Source organism: Rattus norvegicus, chromosome 1 (genome assembly GCF_021556685.1).
Source record: "Rattus norvegicus strain SHRSP/BbbUtx chromosome 1, alternate assembly SHRSP_T2T, whole genome shotgun sequence".
NCBI classification, from domain to species: domain Eukaryota; kingdom Metazoa; phylum Chordata; class Mammalia; order Rodentia; family Muridae; genus Rattus; species Rattus norvegicus.
The window spans coordinates 262,621,930-262,642,178 of NC_141534.1; the positions used below are offsets into that span (position 1 = coordinate 262,621,930).

At 39.5% G+C, this 20,249-nt stretch overlaps 1 protein-coding gene across 9 annotated transcripts in view; it reads right to left on the bottom strand.

The window, feature by feature from the left end:
- Sorcs1 (sortilin-related VPS10 domain containing receptor 1) overlaps positions 1-20,249 on the bottom strand; it is a 513,248-nt gene that overhangs the window by 193,464 nt on the left and 299,535 nt on the right. For all 9 annotated transcript variants that reach the window (NM_001438077.1, XM_087565405.1, XM_087565378.1 and 6 more), the window contains 1 exon segment: positions 4,543-4,701. In NM_001438077.1, the coding sequence (NP_001425006.1) occupies positions 4,543-4,701 (159 nt within the window).

The following is a 20,249-nucleotide window of genomic DNA, read 5'->3' on the forward strand; positions in this document are numbered from 1 at the left end:
TGTACATTTCTATGGTTAACCCTATAATCCATGACTCAGAATATAACAATCTTGACAGCTTTTCAAAGGTTCTAAGTGAGGGTAACAAAAACTATGTGTGCCTATTAGGCCAAACCCCCAAAACTGACTAAGATCAGGGTCTACAAATCTGTCTGTATAATAGCGAGCTTTACGAGTCTTCTAATTTTGACAAAAATTTTCCATGTTCTAAACATTACTTTTCTACCTTTATATAATTACTTATGAGATTCTTCTTCTTTTGTTTAAGAAAATGTGTGTGCTCCTTTCCAAGAAATGTGTCATATTTTTGTTTTACTGGAGGGATTCCTTATAACCTTCAGGGACTATGAGTCTAAAGGTCACTAAGCCTTTATCATCTAAACGTTGGTTATTAAGTTTACGCAAGGTATGCAGTCACTTTGTTGATCTGTGAGGTCCCTGACTCTTAGGATTTCCATTGCCGTGAAGAGACACCATGACCAAGGCAACCCTTATGAAAACCAACATTTAACTGGGGCTGGATTACAGGTTCAGACCAATCAGTCTGCTATCATCCAGGCAGGAAGCATGGCAATGGGGAAGTTGAGAGTTCTACATCTTGTTCCAAAGGCAAATAGGATTAGACTGTCTTCAGCAGGCAGCTAGGAGGACAGTCTCTAAGCCCGCTCCCACAGTGACAGACTTACTCTAAACAGGCCATACCTACTTCAACAAGGACACAGCTCCTAATAGTACTAGCTCTGTGTAAAACATAGTCAAACCCCCACATTCCATTCCCTGGGCCCCATAAGCTTGTGCAAACATGAGTTTATGGGAATCCATACCTACCCATAGCATAATGCAAAGAACAATTAGTCCAACTTCAAGAGTATCATAGTCTATAGCAACTTCAAGTGTGAAAAGTCTCTTCTGAAATTCATCCAATTACCTAACTGCAACTGAGGCCGCACCTTCAGCAGTGGCCTTCCTTGGCCTCTCAGTACCAAGTCTCAGGTGTGCTCCATGATCCCTTCACGCCTTCAAAACCAGTACCACCTGGATGATTCTTACACATTATCAAGTCTGGCTGCAACACAGCTACAACCAGGGTTATCTCTGGAACACAGCTTCTCTGTGCTCTCAGAAAACCTCTCCTAGAAGATTTTAGCTCAGTGATGCTGGTCTCTTTTTAATCGCTGCTGATTTCTTAGCTCCAGCTAACCAGCATCAATTGTCCCAGTAGCCGCTTCTATTCTGGTCTCTAAAGCTAGAGGTGCATGGCCAAAGTTGCCAAGTTCTGCTGCTTGCTGGGGCTGGAACAAGGCCCTTTCTTCTATTACATTGTCACCAACTTTCTATTTAACAATATCTTTACTGCCTAGGCTTGGCTGTTCTGAAGCTCTATAAGCAGACCTTTAAGTCAGAGACCTTCATGGCTCTGTCTCCTGAAGGCTGGGATTAAAGGCATGTAATACCACACTTAGACCTAAGATTTTTTGTACTTGGAACTTGCTCTGTACCAGGCTGTCCTTGTACTCAGAGATCTGTTTGCCTCTGTCTCCTGGGATTAAAAGTGTGTAGTACTGCTAGGACCTAAGCCTTTCATGTCTACCATTAGTCGAGATCCGCATCAAAATTCAGTGTCCTCCATTTCCAGATTTTAATTTATTCCAGATTAAAATTCCAAATGAAAACAATAAGCAATGATAATGCCTTACATGATAGAATTATCCCAATTCAATGATAAAATACATGAAAAATAAGCTTAGCTGGGTGGGATCTTGCTCCAAGGTCATCACTCTCTTAATCTGTTTATCTCCTGAACACAGGATTTAGCTCCATTGCACTTCCTGGTGCCCTTTTATTACTTGATCTATACATTTTGTATTTTTCCTCTCTATGCCTGCTATGCTGTATCAAAATATTTTTCATGAGAGCAAAACAGAGGACAAAATCTATGCTGGGCTTTCCTAAGTCTTCCTTTGTCAATGCAATTAATTGAAATCTCTTCGTCTTAGCTTTAGGCATACTCTTCAGACAAGGGCACACAGCAGCAACGTTCTTCACTAAAACATCATAACAACCATTTCCCAAGTTCAAATCACCCTCAGCATCAATGTTGTTCATATTCCTACTAGGATGGCCCGTTAAGTCTCACTTAAAGCATTCCACAGCGTAATATTGGTTTCAAAGACATGGAAAGTGAACCTTGAAAAAAATAACTAGCCACAGAAAACACATTTAAGGTGAAATTTTTATTTAAAAACAACGTCAAATTTTGCTCACTATAAGTGGCTAAGTTGGAACCTCGGCCTGGGTGTCCTCACTCCTCCAGGGATATTTACTTTGCCAAGTGAACACAGAACACTGGAAGTACTGGGACTTCGAGAGTTAAATTCCAGGGTATAATTGTTTGTACTTAGCCACATGAATCTGCCTTTCACTATGCCTATGGCATTAGGGGGCAAATTAAACTGCAATTGAATAAAATACAAAAACATTGGATCAAATGACAGATAACCCATGGACTGGGTAGCTAAGTCTTCACCTGTTAATTGCACCAAACACAACTGAAGCTCGACCCCAAGAGCAAAATTGTACATTCTGTTAAAGGGTAGTCTGGCTGCTCAAGAGGAGAAAAAAGCACTACTAATGGCAAACCTTTCCTATTTTTAGGCGAATGTGCATTTTACTAGGCAGTAGAAGCAGCATGAATAGAGCTCCAATCCTATGATGTTAATTTGCTTGCTTCAAAATGCTAAGGTCACCAGAGACCTTGGAAAATTGCTTATCGACTTCATTTGCCTTTGGGAAGAACCCCACACATTGAGACCAGCCTAGACAAAGCCCTCCACTCCCACCCTCCACACCCCCCTGTGCTTTAGTGTTTCTGACAAAACAAGAATGACTTGAAGAAGAATGGATTTATTTGGCTTACATTTCGGGGGCACAATCCATCACTAAAGAAAGTAATGACAGGAACCATAAAGCAACACTGCCTGCAAGCTTACCGTTTGGCTCACTCCCTGGCTCTGTTCAGTTAACTTTCTTATGGAGAGGAGACCCACAGTGCCCAGGGATGCCACTGTCCACAGTGGGGTGGACTCCTTCCACATGAGTCAACAATGATGACAATCTCTTACACAGACACAGACACAGACACAGACACAGACACAGACACAGACACAGACACAGACACAGACACAGACACAGGCCAATCCAGATAATACTTCAACTGATTTTCTTTCTTCCTAGGTGACAGAAGCTTGTATCAAGTTGGGAATCTAGCTAGAAGATTTAGTATTTCCTCCAAACATGGGCATCTGACATTTCTTTAAATACATGTAATATCTAAGCCATGGTTCCTCTTAGGAAGATTATGAGAACATCTTTGTCGAATGATGGCATTCATAAAGGACCTGCCAGTATCTCACCTACTCTCCTTTGAATGTTTACAGTTTCAGTTTCTGTCATGTTTGTCTACATGTAGTACCTTTTTTTTCCATTTTAAGTTTACTCATACTCTTATGTTTCTATATTAGTTCCATAAAGGAAAAGACAATGTACTTATATAATACCTGGAGAATGTAAGTACTATTAGAGAATACATGACCTTTAGTTGAACATTTATGGGACATATACACAGAGATGAACCCATATATGTAGGACAACTTCGTCTGATACTTTAGAGGCAATGGGCTACTTCTTCTATTTTGCCACTAAGTGAAGAAAACCTGTAAGAAAAAGTCTTAAGATGATACTGACACCTGACATTTCTCAAATTTTTTTTAAAAAGTCACCCTCTAATATTTTAAACTTTAGTAAAGTAGCTTCTCCTTGAGTGTCTGGGAAAAGCAATAGGTCTTGAACCAAGAAAAATGACTTTCTCTCTATACTCATAAAACAGCCTAGGTTTCTGTGAAAGTCAATGCCTTCTAAATCTTTCAGCATCTGTTACAGATGCTGAAAATTGATTAAGTTACAAGAGCTAGAAGTTGTCTCTCTGGGTGCTATGGGACTTTAGGATGTGAAATTCACCAAGGTGCCCTAAGGGACTACAGGATGTGGGGTTCACCAAGATGCCTTTATGTTACTTAGTTCCTGAAAGATCTGTGGCATTCTAGGCCAGCCTGATCTTTACATTTGTGCCCTAGCTGATAGTAAGCAGCAGAGTTTTTGCCTATGACCCACTATGATGTGCTAACTCTCTAGAGGCAAAGAAAAGGCCATACAGGCATGAACTAGAACTTTCAATGCTATGAACTAAAACAAATATTGTCATATCATCAGTGCGTTAGTGCACTATTTGATAGGAAGTTGACCAACATGATATCCAAGCCACATGCTGTCTCTCTCTACTATCTTACTTAACATCTGAACTTTCTTTTGTATGTTTTCTCACATTTTTACATAGTTAGGACAGGCAACCTACAATGTTCTCATTGGCACTCAGGCTACTACATTTAAAAAATATTCATTGGGATGAAAATCCCAGATAAGTAACCAATGACCTCTGCCCTGGCAGACGTGCAGCACTGTGTAAAGCCTGGTAAGTGTGCTCACCTTTTGGTCTTGACTGTAGGCCAGGATCCAGTCTTCTTGCTTCGGATGGAAAAGCAAACTCTGGATGTAAAAGTTGAGCCGGTACTTTTGATAGGTTGCCCCTTCATCTGAGCTGATCAACAAACTGCTCTCAATCTCCGGGTCCGTGAGTAGCATAATCTGCAGGAAAGCAACAGAAAATGAGGCTTACGAATCACGATGCACGTCGCCCAACTTTCATATTGACAGAAGAAGCATAAAAGTCAGCCAGAGAAGCGTCTGCATTCTGAAGGGCTGACTCTCCTACTCCGACAACACAAATCCATTTATGTCATTTGAAGAACAAGGAAGAACTCATCAGGGAACGGTAATAAAAATCAGAAGACGGAACTCTCCTCCCCTTTACAGGATGCTTAGGAGAGATGGTACTTTTTTACAAAGTTATTGTTATTTAAATGAAAATTGCATTTGTTTATGTATCTTATTTGCTTATGTGCAGCCATGCATATGCTAATAAGATCAAAGGACAACTTGCAGGGTTTGGTTTTGGATTCTACCACATGGGTCTGAGCATTGAACACAGGTTGCCAAGCTCAGCAGTGAGCGTCTTTACCCTGCTGCCCCATCTCCCCAGTCAGAAAGTTATTCTGTTTATCTGAATCATTTCCCATTATTCCCTTAACCCTAGCCCTTCCTCATGATGTAACTTGGTCACATCCCATCTTGGGAAAATAAAAGTACTAGTGTGGCTGTTTATGTGTAGGAAAGGAGGATTTATGAGCATGGGCCCCAATTCTTTTCCTTCCTGTCCCACACTCCTGTATCACTGTCGCTCTGCCTTTAGCTTGTTTCTATGAGTTTTGGGCCCATGACATTTTTCTTGGGTCTTAAGGCATAGATCATTTAACTCCGCTGCCATTTTTTCACTTTCTAGACCACTCTATTATGTATTTCCTTATTTTTCATTCTTTCTATGTCCCTTTTATTACAACAAAACATTTACAAGAGTCAGGGTATAACGTTTGCTCACAGATGTATTACTAGAAGCTAGACTAAGCTCAGCTTGTATTATACATTCAACAAATATATGCAGAATGAATGAATGAATGAATGAGTTAAAAGAAGGGAGAGAGGAGAAAGGGAAGGAGGAAGAAGGGAAGCAAAGACGAAGGGAAGAAGAAAGGAAGGAAGAAAGGGGTGTTTTAAAGCAGTAGTGTGGACTGAGAAATACATTTAGAACAGTTTCCAAGGATCTGCATGCAAGTTCCTTCATAGAAAGTGGAGCTGAATGTACTTCTCCATATTTCACCCATGGGCTATAAATCTGAGGAAACTCTTAGCTTCAGGTGCTTGTTTTGCAATCTTGTTTGGATCCCTACCCTTGGCCTGAGCATTCTGAATAACTGCAGTCGAAGCAAGATGAATTAGGTGCCTTGAGAACCGCTTGTTTTCTCTCATTTTCTGCCTCTAGGAATATGTGATGAAGTATCTCATTCCCTCCTTTCTGTAGGTCTCCTTGGCTCCACCAAAGTGTGCACCTAGCATTTGCAGACAGCCTGCCTTAATGCTACCCCTTGACTTCTTCCCTACTGGCTTATTATTTGGTACTCTGAGCCTGGTTCAGTGTGAAAGATGTGCTCAATTGGTGGGAAGGTGATGAGAGATCACTGCAGCCTGGTTTTAGCAGTAAGGCAGGAAGGGAGAGAGCAAGAGAGAGTGGAAGAGAGAAAGAAGAAAAGGGAAGGGGTGGGAGAGAGGAAGGAAGAAAGAGAGAAAGAACGCACAGAGTCCTGATATAAAAAAGCAGGGCACCAGGCAAACACAATCCCTTTCACTATGGAATCATCATTTTGAAACTTCCTAGTAGTTTGTGTCACCTTTAAAAGGGATGTGATGCCATCACAAATGGCATAAGGAGTGTTTAAGACACACACTTTAGGTTCTTAGTCATTTTTCTAACTGGTTCTTGTAGAAGACAAAGCAGTTGAGAAGAATGCTAGGCTTGTCAGCTGCACTCCAGGAACCATGCAAAACTGGACTCAGATTGTCTCTCACATAGCATGAAATACTGACTACTGTCCATAAACACTGACAAAAATTATGAGTGTGTCAATGTCATGTTGACCTAACAATCAGCTTCTTCCATTTAATGACCGTCACGGGGACATCAAGGGAATTTGCTAAGTGCCAACTCACATGGTATCGTTAAAACACAGTGCATGCTCTAAACAAGATCATTTCGATGGCTCCTAAATGGACAGAAATATTTCCAGGTGATTTCATATTTATTGGGACATAAAAAAGGTTGTCATGTTTCAAAACATAAATATGCCATCAAATGATCATACCACCTTGTATTCCTAACCACAATTAACAATAAAGTGTAACAACCTCTTGCCTCCTGCCAAAAAGTAATCTTCAGGATATTATTAAGAGGCCCAGCTTTACAGGCATCCACTGCCAAGCCAGATGAAGTTTTCCTACATTCTGATTTCCTAGGTCCTGGTTAACTAAAATATGTTCGCTTTTCTCAACTTACAACCTGCTTCACCTGACATAGGAATAAAAGGAATTCAAATTAAGACTACAAAATACCCCTAAATCAAAGTGACTTTATTGTTTTCTGCAACTTGTTTAATATTCATGCATACTCTAAATTCATTAGGCTATATGAAATTATGTTGTATGCCCCTGTAACATTAAAAAGAGGCTAAAATATTGCAAGGAATTTTTTAAGACATTGATATTTGTTATCCTTCTTAAAAGGAGGAACAAAAATATTCACAGGAGGAGATATGGAGACAAAGTTGGGAGCAGAGACTGAAGGGATGGCCATTCAGAGCCTGCCCCACCTGGGGCTCCAGTCCATATACAGCCACCAAACCCAGACAATATTGCTGATGCCAAGAAGTTCATGGTGACAAGAGCCTGATATAGCTGTCTCCTGAGAGACTCTGCCAGAGCCTGACAAATAGAGAGGTGGATGCTCGCAGTCAAACATTGAACTAAGAATGGGGTCCCCAATGGAGGAGTTAGAGAAAGGGTTGAAGGAGCTGAAGGGGCTTGCAACCCTGTAAGAACAACATCAACCAACCAGAGCTCGAAGGGACTAACTAATCCACTACCCAAAGAGTATACATAGACCATGGCTCTACCTGCAGATGTAGCAGAGGATGGCCTTGCTGGGCACCAATGTGAGGAGAAGAAGATGATTAAGAAAGCCCTTGGTCCTACTAAGGCTGGACCCCCCTCCTGCCATTGTAGGGAAATGTCAGGGCAGGAATGTGGGAAGGGGTGGGTGGTTGGGGAGGGACACTCTCATAGAAGAAGGGGGAAGGAGGATGAGTTAGGGAATTTATGGATGGGAAACTGGGAAAGGGGATAACATTTGAAATGTAACTAAAAAACATCTAATAAAAAAAGAAAAAAAAGTACTAGGAATTGGGGCTTTAGCTTTTGCCCCTGCAAAACTAAAAATAGGGAAATGAAAACCCATCTTGTCTATCTAGTGTTCACCTGAAACCTTGTACTTGGTAATCTGCATGCATAAGATGTTGGAAGGAGGGTGATCTTCCTGTTAGCCTGGACCTGTGAATTTGGACCACAGAGGCTAGTTTCTGCCCAAGACTCCTCAAAAGAAGCAGGTCGGGCCAGTATGGATCTATCTTTGTTTATCAATACTCTATTATCCTAACAACTTTATGATGTATGTACTGGTCCCTTTGATTATTTTGTCTATACCTATATGCTATATCATGGTGTCTGATATGTATTCATAACTGTATTTAAAATTAGAACCTATGTAATTATATGGGGGGGATTGCAAACATAAAAGTAAGCACAGAATTTTAGATACCCAAAGACATGTGCAATGTATTTTAATTCCTTAATCATAACCTTCAAATTAATTAGGCTGTAGTTAGTGTAGTGAAGGAATGCGGTGCATCCTTAATGAGTTGCTGGTTGATTAAGGAAACCTTGTTATTTCAATCTTAAATTCTTTCATGATTTTTCCTCAAATGAACTGAGGTTTGTCTTCCAATTGTCAGTTACAAAAAGTAAGTAAGTTAGCATGTTATTAAATGATTTGGCAATATCCATACTAAAACATTTTAACATACATGGAGAAATACATAATAAATATAATTCAGTCTTTGGACATAGGTAGTGTTGCTGATGTGAAAATAATGGGTGCCTTTTCAAGAAAATATACTTTCAAAATGATTAAACTCAAACTAATGAGCAATTTTCCAAAATCCTAGATTACACTTCTCATTTTTATTTATGTATATTATCATTTATCTATTACCTGCTTATTATTTGTCTATTCAGATCTATTTATCTATTACCTATCTATTATCTATAATTAATGTGAGCATTTGAACACACACACACACACACACACACACATACACAGAGAGAGAGAGAGACACACATGGACACGCACACTCGCACACACATGAACGCAAGTATACACGAACACACGCACAGTCTTGCATGGGTACAGAGAACAACGTTGAGTGACTTTGTCTGTTATTCTCTACTTTGTTTTTTGAGGCAGTGTCTTACATTGAACCTGGAGTTGACCATCTGCGTCAGCCAGGCTGGCCTGTAAGCCCCTGAGTTCCCCACATCATCACTATCCCATGCTGGGACTGTAGGTAGAAATTGCTTGATTCAGTTTTAAGCTGAGGGCTAGAGATCTGAACTCAGATCCTCATGCCTGCGCAGCTAGCTATATACCCTGTAAGCCGTTTTTCCCTCGTTTGTAACCAGGTCAAGATGCCTCTCCACCCTCCTCTGGCTCCCCAAGTGTCTTTGAACGAGTGATGTTTGGCTATGTTGGATCTCCTTCCTTTTGAGTAACGAAATTAACAGCAGGTTTTCAAGAGAAGTTTGCAAAAGGTATAAATCCTATTTTTTGATACCCTCAACAGTAGCTCTCAGGGGAACGCACTCAGCTTGAAACAAAGCTTATTCCATAGTAGGTCTGCACGACTTTGTGTCAAATGGACGAATCTACAAGTGAGTGAATGAATCATTTAGCGTATGCCTTCCACTGAACACAACAGAGGAGTCCCCTGCAGCACGGGGTGTTCAGTCTTCTCACACACACTCTGCTGCTCTGCTTGGACAGGAACAGGGTAAAGACAGGGGGAAGAGATTGCTTTGAACAGGAGTAATTACTCTCTGTTCAGATGGACTGCGGTGATTAGCACCCGTTTACCCATGCCTTGCGGGGTCTGCAGACATGGCACTGACTGCATCTATGGATGAATTGTTTCCCATAGGAAGTCAATAACTGCGGCACAGGCTTCTGCAGTCCAGCTCGAAGCAATCATTCATCATCCACTTCAGAAGGAGGAAGAAACTTTATTTTCCTAGAGGTGACAAATGAACACGAAATACAATTTATAGATTTCAAATACATCACTTCTCTCCTCTCTTAGTAGTATTCCTTCTGACAGCTTAGCGTAGTCAAAAACTGAAGGTTGCCCAGCAAGATTTCGCATTGGGTAAAAGATGCTTTCTATTAAACCTGAATGCATGAGTTTGATCCTTGCTTGAAGGAAAGAGTGGATTTCTAAAGATGCTCTCTGGACATCGTGTGTGTGTGCAGTGCCATGTGTGTGTCCATATGCCCATACAGACAAATATGAAAGGATCATAAAATTAAACTTGCCCTAAATTCACCATATGGCTCCATGACACCATTTTCAAACCTTGTCAGGCAAATTTATGATCTTTCCAGGTATGTATTTTGGTCCTTGTTGCCAGAGAAATGCTACTGTTACTTAGTTTTGCAATTCTTCCCCTAGGTATATTGCTTTGGAATTTGACAACCCACCTGCTTACATAAAACAGGGCTAATGGGAATATCAACACTTCTGGGTATATATTTTTTCATCATTTTTGTGACCTTAATGAAAAAAGATTTCTTTTATGTTATCCCTATTACCCATTACTCATGACTTGTTTGTTCCTTTGTTGGTTGTGTGCCACTCACAGGCTAGACTAAAGCAGTGGTGGTTCTTTGCTACTGGGAAATGCCATTCTCGCTTTTCTCAAGACTTAGCTCATGTCCAAACGGCCACATCACAGGTGCATAACAAATGAATTTCATAATGACCTGGAAAATGACAAAGTGGTAAAGACAGCCAATAGATGCTCTGTTTTGGTCAAGCACAAATATTTTTCTCTGTAAACAAAACAGGAGACCAGTTGCAAGCTTCTGGCCTGGAAATTAAAAACAAATTAAGGAAAATGTAATCAGAGCAAGGAAGTAATTTGCTGACCAACGTGGGTGGAAAAAGCTGCCTATTCCCAGTGTAGAATAAACACCATCCTCTCCCAAAGCTGAGGGTGAGGAGAGTCAGTGTTTATCAATTGACAGTTCTTTGTAGGACAGCATTAGTGAGCATTGCAACAGATCCCCAAATGTGCTAGAAAAGAAAAGTCATTGAAGCAGAAATAATAGTGAACGAAGGGGCAGAAGGTAATTAAAGGAAGAAGTTTCAACCACATGTCCTCTGTAGAAGAAAGTCTATGGGAAACTGCGGGCAACACAACCATTTGCCCTACATTGTATTCTGTCAGCTCAGTGAAGCTTGCATAATGCATCATCTTTGCTTGTTAACACAAAACAGTGTGATTCAATGCTAAGAGATAAAGACAACCTTTTGTAATAGGCCATCTACTTATGAGCTGAGAAACTGCTTGAAAACTGGCATTGTGTTCTGAAGTTTATTGTGTGGGTTTTACTTTATCACTTTCCCCCCTTTTTGATGGAATTTGAAACTTTAAGGAAGAGGAATTTTCAAGCAGCCCATAGCTTGTGTGTCTTCATTGCTTATTAAAAGACCCTTCCCACTATCACTGTATGCAACAGTCATGAAAATTGTATCCATAAACCCTCCTTTGTGAAGCCTTACAGTCAATCAATAGATAAGCAGCTTCACCACAAATGACAAAATCTGAGCTATACACTGGAGAAGGAACTTCAAGGAATATTACAGAACATCCTACTTTAGGTCCCATGAGACTACTATATACGATCTCCTCCCTTGGGGCACCTTAGAGAATCCTATTTCTAGAAAAGGATGTCACTGTGAGGCTCTTTTCTCACTTCTGGGGATTCTGCTGCACCTCTGTTAAGGGGATGTGTGCTCAGAGACAGGCAGGGTAATCAGCAGGGATCTGTGTATGCATGTGTCAGCTCTAAAGTTCAAGAAGAGCTTTGACCAAGGTCTAAATCTGATTCTGGACAAAATCATCCTGGATGTATGCTTTACTTACTAAGAGAGAATAAGAATGATTTTAGGCAAGGATATTAATACCCTGAAAATTTGGGAACCCTGTTCTATACATTACAGTAAGAGTGTCATGGGTCTAGTTCAGAGTCATATATTTGAAATTCTTTTTCTGACATTTGTCTCTGCGGTGCCTTTATGAGGACAGTAACAATAAATGAGTTGGTATTTCCTGAGCACGTACTTTGCATGGGGCACCATGCTACAAAGTGAAAAGAAGAAAACACTATTCCAGTCAATCATACTAAAAATAATATTACTTCTAAGAGAGCTCATTCTATCTATATGACAATAAGGAGACGGGGCTCAAAACAGTGAAACACCTCACTCAGGGCCACACAATTTGTCAGTAGTAGTAGTAATGCAACCTAAGGCATACTACACTGCTTTTAAATGTGTGAGCATTCAATCACCTCATAATGAATAGTGATTTAGAACTGTATATTCTGATTAAAAAAACAGTAAAGAAAGAAATCAGTTGTTATCTAGATAAGAGCAGGAAGGAGAGAAAGAAGAAACTGAGAAGATGGTGGAGGGAGGGGGAAAGAATACTTCCTAGTAGGACACACAGGAGACAAGAAAGGTACAAGATTATGGAGACACTCAATAACATGGTGTTAGATATTACATGGTGTACATCCAAAACAAGGCATTCCTGAAGGCAGGAAATGGGATGTTCAAAATAAAGCTAAATATCCAGTCTTCACTCATGCCAGAATCATGCCCTACAATGACCCAAGCCTCTTTTCTTCTTGTGTTTTAAACACTTCTCCTCTCACAAATGATTTCATGTCTTCCCCAAAAATAGGTAAGAAAGAAACAAGAGAAACAGATATCAAAATCTTTGATCAAAAGATACTATAAATAATGAAAGAACTACATCCCCACATGCTAGCTCTTAAAGAAGCAGGTGCTAAAGCCAGTAAGAATAATTGTGGTGTAACTCGTTTCCTAATATACGCATTCTCTGTGTTCCTTACTTGTGAAAATACAATCTCATTTGGCTGATGACACAGCTTTTGCTGCATAAAACCCACCAAGTAATATGTAATATCAACTAATGGTTACAATTGCACCATCTGGTTTAGTATCACTAAAACCTAAACATAGTATTTTAAAGGAAAATGCACAATTTCGGGGGGGGGCATTTTTATTAGTCACATAGCAACCAATTAAATAATTTGGTAATATTTGAGCTACCTTAATGTTTCCAGGAATATAAATAGCTCCCTATTTCACACGTAATCAGGACACATTTCCTTGGACATTATAAACCCCAGAATAAATTCTCTTTTAAGTCTCCAAAGATCTATAACTGCCAAAAGGCTACATTTAAAAATGTTAGCTGCTCTCAAAAAGAACCGTGGTGAGAGAAGAAAGAAACCATTTGCCTTCTTAGCTCTTAGGAAACTTTACAAAGATTGATGTTCATTTAATGACGAGAAATCTTTTTATGCCACTAGAAATGATTAAGGCAGGTAGTGAAGGGGAGAGCAAGAAAGAAAAGGTCTCTGTCTACTTTAACACCGAGTTAGGTGAAGACCAAGCCACTTCTGGTAAACCTTCTAGGTATGTGTCTGATTCTAGTTTGAGTAAATGTCAAGTTGAAAATCAAGGAAATGAACCCACCCAAACAAATCAGTTCTGATCATCAGTCACTGCAATGTATCCACATTCTTCATCCCTTCCCATGGTAACAGCGATGTCCTGATAAGTGTGTTTTAGTTTTACTTATATTAATGTAGTGTGGTAAAGTGGTAGAAATGCCAGGGTGTATTGGAGAAGATTAACGAGGCTTCAGCTACATGTGGTCTTGCTAATATATTTGGCTATCAAAGCTTTCCCGAAAAGACTATGGAGACCACCAGGGGGGTTCTGTCAGAGAGGATCTGAGGATTAGTGGAGTGAGAATCCCTTCTGTTGCTCCTCAGGAACATGTGGGAAGAGCAAATCATCCAGGAAGAAGAGCCTCCTGCCAGCCAGGAGGTCTAGTTCATGTGAAATGTTCCTTCTTCCTTCAATTCTTTAATGACAGGCATTCGATCATTTCACGTTGTTTTTGAGAGGAAATGAGGAGCGAGTGTGCTTAATGGCCATGTTGCCGAACATAATCATTCGTTCGTCTGCCGATTTTCCATTCTCCTTTCTTCATTTCCTTAGAGAAGCAGCCAGTAAAACTTCTTTGAGGAACTTATGTTCTGTGATTGCATTTCCAAGGATATGTCTATATCTTGGGCTAATTTCATCTTTCAGCAGCAGCACAAGTGCTATAGAATACTTTTTAAAAAGAGAAGTATCGGTTTTATAAATGCATCGCTATTAAAACTATACTTCACACTAGTGGGTTAAGAACAAGAATTTTTTTCTCATGATTCTAGGGTTCAATCTAGTAGCAGCTCGGCTGGGTAGTTAAGTTTCAGACATACATGTTATCAGCATGTTGGTACTCCCAACATGATTTCTTCATATAGATCCACATAGTCAGCATTGTTTAGTGGTTAGGGTTCTTACCAACAATGATTCTTCATGAAGGCATTGTCCGTACAATTAAATTATCACAGTGTCAATCTGTTTTAGGCCTGAACCAAAGGGTTTTCAGGCCATGGTACACTGTCATGTCAGAAAGAATAAATCTATAATGACACTACCATCAGAAAAGTTGTTTGATCTTGGCTTGTTTGAATGCAGTACAGACAAGGTAAGTCTGTGCCCTCTATTGCTCTGGGAATTTCTGGCTTACTCCTTGGGATGATTTTATTTATTTATTTATTTATTTATTTATTTATTTATTTATTTATTTGCTTATCTTCAAGTTGATATGGTATAGGATCACTAGGGCGGGAAGTCTCAATGAGAATAACGTAAATTAAATTTACCGTAGACTTATTAATGAAGCATTGATTCGATTCGCCTTATATGCGGTGAAAAGCCTGCTCACTGTGGACATTAACATTCCCTAGGCAGGAGAATTTTCAACTAAGTAAGAGTGGAGGAAACGAGCCGACCACTAGGATCCATGGACTTATTGCTCTTTGGTCCTGATTACAGATCTGACCCATTCCCTAAGCTCTTCCCACTCTGACTTCCTTGCTAGGATAAATTGCCATTCAGACCCGTGAGCCAACAAATCCCTTTCACCATGGTATTGGCACTATTTTTGTGCCACTAATCAGGTTCTTAAATCTTTACCCTGATCCCAATGCTTATTCCAGCCAACCCTACAGCACTAGGTAGGAGAGAAAGAAGGTTAGAGGAAAAAGGGGGCATAGACCACTATAGGCTACTTCCTGCTGATAAAGGTCATCTGGTCCCTTGCGACAAGCCCAGTTTACTTCATCACAATACCAGCAGTCCAGTAAACCAGCAAACGAGCAATAGCAAAAGCAAACACAACAGCAAATGCAGCAGCAGGAAGAACCGAACAAATGGGATTAAAAGAAAAACATCTCACAGAACATATCTGCAGTTTTTAAAGAAACCAAAATTCTCTCTCCACCCTTTAGTTGGTCTTGCTAGTATATTTCTACCATAGATATAGGAAATTGAACTAAATTATTCCTTTTACATAATCATAAATACTATCAATGAAGTAGATTTGGCTTGTGTGTTTTAGTACTTGGTTCTCAGCTAGTGGTACTGCTTTAGGAGGGTATGATACCTCTAGGATTATGGGTCCTTCTCAGAATCCCAGGCTCTCTGCTTCCTTTGTCTACTCCAGCTACCCATGAACTCCACCACTGCTTCTCTGCTGTGCATTGGCCCTCTCAAACTATAAACTAAAATAAACCTTTCTTCTCTTAAATGATTTCTGTCAGGTATTTAGTCACAGTGACATGACAGTGGCTATGCCAGCACTCCAATAGATATGGTTTGTAGAAAAGTTATCTGTTTATCCTGAGGCAGGAAGATTTACTAGGCTTGGATATAGCTCTGTTTTTAGAGTGCTTTCCTACCATACTCAGAGCCCTTGGTTTAATCCTGACACTACATAAATCAGATATGGTGTTTTGAGCCTGTGATCCCAACCCATTGGGACTTGGAAGGAGAAGGATCAAAAATTGAAGAAAATCCTCAAGTATATAGGGAATTGGAGGCCAGCCTGTGTCTAGAGACACCTTGGAAACAAATAGCAAAAGCAACAAAAACATTGCTTATAGGCTGTACAATTCCTTCCCGAACTGAACCTTTCAGATAAACTAAGCAAATGGTTATGAAACAGTAACCACATTTCATTAAGGAAAATTAAATAATACTCTTCTATAAATATATGGTCTTTCTAAAGTGTTTACCTTCCCTTAAAACTGAAGACTGTGAGCCTACATTTCAAACAATTCCGTCCGGTATTAAATAATAATGCTGCATGGGACCTACATGTGCTCTTTCATGACCACGAAACAATTCTCTCTACTTTTGCTCAAACATTCTTTTCCTATTGTTGATCTTCCCACAATACACCAGGCTCCTATAAACTGTAATGAAAACCCCTTGTCACTTTTCCATCGAAAACCTTACTCTGATGAGGTATCTTAATAAAAGAATATTTTTATTTATTTTCAAAGAATCATTTGTCATAAATAGGTACTATTAGTAGACATTTTCTGATGATCACTTCTATAGTATTACTAGAGTGTTGGTTAATATTTTTATATATAAATTATTTTTTCAAGTAATGGAAGTAGGATTAATGTATGCAGCAGTATGTTTTTTATTAGGTATATTTCTTTTACATTTCAAATGTTATTCCCTTTCCCGGTTTCCTGTCAATAAGCCCCTCATCAAATCCTCCTCCCCAATATGGGTATTCCTCACATCCATCTCCCTTACTGCCCGCCCCCACATCCCCCTGTATTGGGAGTCCAACCTTGGCAGGACCAAGGGCTTCCCCTTCCACTGGTGCCCCAACAAAGCTATTCTCTGCTACACATGCAGTTGGAGCCCTGGGTCAGTCCATGAATAGTCTTTCAGTAGTGGTTTAGATCCTGGAAGCTCTGGTTGGTTGGAATTGTGTTCTTATGGGGTTGCAAGCTCTTTCAACTCTTTCAATCCTTCCTCTAATTCCCCCCAAGGGGGTCCTGTTCTCAGTTCAGTGGTTTGCTGCTAACGTTGACCTCTGTATTGGACATGCTCTGGATGTGTCTCTCAGGAGAGATCTATATCCGGTTTCTTTCAGCATGCATTTTTAAGCATCATCAATCTTATCTAGTTTTGGTGACTATATATATAGGGGCCACATGTGGGGCAGACTCTGAATGGCCAGTCCTTCAGTCACTGCTCAAAACTTTGCTTCCGTATGTCCTCGTATGAATATTTTTCCCCTTTTAAGAAGGAGTGGGAGCATCCTCATTTTGGTCATCCTTCTTCTTGAGCTTCCTGTGGTCTGTGGATTGCATCTTGGTAATTTGAGCTTTTTGACTAATATCCACTTATCAATGAGTGCATACCAAGTGTGTTTTTCTGTGATTGGGTTACTTCACTCAGGGTGACATTTTCTAGTTCATTCCATTTGCCTATGAATTTCATGAAGGCATTGTTTTTGTGTAGATATACCACATTTTTTAATCCATTCCTCTGTTGAAGGGCATCTGGATTTTTCCAGCTTCTGGCTATTATAAATAAGGCTGCTATGAACATATGAACATAGTAGAGCATGTGTCTTTGTTGTATGTTGGAGCATCTTCTGGGTATATGCCCAGGAGAGGTATACCTGGGTCCTTAGGTAGTGGAATGTCCAATTCTCTGAGGAATCTCCAGATTGATTTACAGAGTGGTTGTACCAATTTGCGATCCTACCAACAATGGAGGAGTGTTCCTCTTTCTCCACATCCTTTCTAGCATCTGCTGTCCCCTGAGTTTTTTAACTTAGCCATTCTGACTGGTGTGAGGTAGAATCTCAGGGTTGTTTTGATTTGCATTTCCCTGATGACTAAGGATGTTGAACATTTCTTTAGATGTTTTTGGCCATTCAATAAGCCTCATCTGAGAATGTTTTATTTAGCTCTGCACACCATTTTTAATAGGGTTATTTGATTCTATGGAGTCTAACTTCTTGAGTTCTTTGTATATTTTGGATGTTAGCCCTCTATCAGATGTAGGATTGGTAAAGATCTTTTCCCAATCTGTTGGTTGCCGTTTTGTCCTAATGACAGTGTCTTTTGCCTTACGGAAGTTTTGCAGTTTTATGAGGTCCTATTTGTTGATTCTGGATCTCAGAGCATAAGCCATTGGTGTTTTGTTCAGGAAATTTTCTCCAGTGCCCATGTGTTCAAGACTCTTCCTGACTTTCTCTTCTATTATGTTGAGTGTATCTGGTTTGATGTGGAGGTCCATGATACACTTGGACTTAAGCTTTGTACAGGGTAATAAGAATGGATCAATTTGCATTCTTCTACATGCTGACCTCCAGTTGAACCAGTACCATTTGCTGAAAATGCTGTCTTTCTTCCATTAGATGGTTTTAGCTCCTTTGTCAAAAATCAAGTGACCATGGGTGTGTAGGTTCATTTCTGGGTCTTCAGTTCTATTCCACTGATCTATCTGCCTGTTTCTGTACCAATACCATAGAGTTTTTATGACTATTGCTCTGTAATACTGCTTGAAGTCAGGGATCATGATTTCCCCCAGAAGATATTTTATTACTGAGTATAGTTTTTTGTTATTCCAAATGAATTTGCAAATTGCTCTTACTATCTCTATAAATAATTGAGTTGGAATTTTGATGGGGATTGCATTGAATCTGTAGATTGCTTTTGGCAAAATGACCATCTTTACTATATTAATCCTGCCAATCCATGAGCATGGGAGATCTTTCCATCTTCTGAGATCTTCCTCAATTTCTTTCTTCATAGACTTGAAGAATTATCATACAGATCTACCTCTTGCTTGGTTAAACTCACACCAAGATATTTTATATTATTTGGGACTATTTTGAAGGGTGTCATTTCCTTGATTTCTTTCTCAGCTTGTTTATACTTTGAGTAGAGGAAGGTTACTGATTTGTTTGAGTTGATTTTATACCCCGACAACCTGAAGTTGTTTATCAGGTTAAGTAGTTCTCTGGTGGAACTTTTGGGATCATTTAAGTATACTGTCATATCATCTGCAAGTAGTGATATTTTGATTTCTTCCCTTCCAATTTGTATCCGTTTGATCTCCTTTTGTTGTCTGATTGCTCTGGCTAAGACTTCAAGTAGTACTATATGGAATAAGTAGGGAGAGAATGGGCAGCCTTGTCTAGTCCCTGATTCTAGTGGGATTGCTTCAAGTTTCTCTCAATTTAGTTTGACGTTAGCTACTGGTTTGCTGTATATTGCTTTTACTATGTTTAGATAAGGGCCTTGAATTCCTGATCTTTCCAGGACTTTTATCATGAAGGGGTGTTGAATTTTGTCAAATGCTTTTTCAGCATCGAATGAAATGATCATGTGGTTCTTATCTTTGAGTTTGTTTATATAGTGGATTATGTTGATAAATTATCTTATACTAAACCATCCCTGCATCCCTGGGATGAAGCCTACCTGATCATGATGGATGATCGTTTTGATATGTTCTTGGATTCAGTTTGCAAGAATATTATTATTTTTGCATCAATATTCATAAGGGAAATTTGTCTGAAGTTCTCTTTCTTTGTTGGGTCTTTATGTTGTTTCAGTATTAGAGTAATTGTGGTTTCATAGAAGGAATTTGTTAGTGCTCCATCTGTTTCTATTTTGTGGAATAGTTTGGACAGTAATGGTATGAGGTCTTCTATCAAGGTCTGATAGTATGTACTAAACCCATCTGGTCCTGAGCTCTTTTTGGTTGGGAGACTTTTAGTAACTGCTTCTATTTCTTTAAGAGTTTGGGGGTGGTTTAGATAGTTTCTTTGTTCCTGATTTAACTTTGTTACCTGGTATCTATCTAGAAAATTGTCCATTTCCTCCAGATTTTCCAGTTTTGTTGAATATAGGCTTTTGTAGTAGAATCTGATGATATTTTTTAATTTCTTCAGATTTTATTGTTATGTCTCCCTTTTCATTTCTGATTTGAATAATTTGAATACACCCTCTGTGACCTCAGGTTAGTCTGGCTAAGGGTTTATCTAGCTTGTTGATTTTCTCAAAGAACCAGCTCCTGGTTTTGTTGATTATTTGTATATTCCTTTTCATTTCTACTTCGATGATTTCAGCCCTGAGTTTGATTATTTCCTTCCTTCTACTCCTCTTGGGTTTATTTATTTCTTTTTGTTCTAGAGCTTTTAGGTATGCCGTCAAGCTGCTGACATATGCTCTCTCCTGTTTCTTTTTACAGGCACTCCAAGCTATGAGTTTTCCTCTTAGCACCGCTTTCATTGTGTTTGGGAAATGTTGTATCTTCATTTTCATTAAATTCTAAGAAGTCTATAATTTCTTTATTTCTTCCTTGGCCAAGTTGTCATTGAGT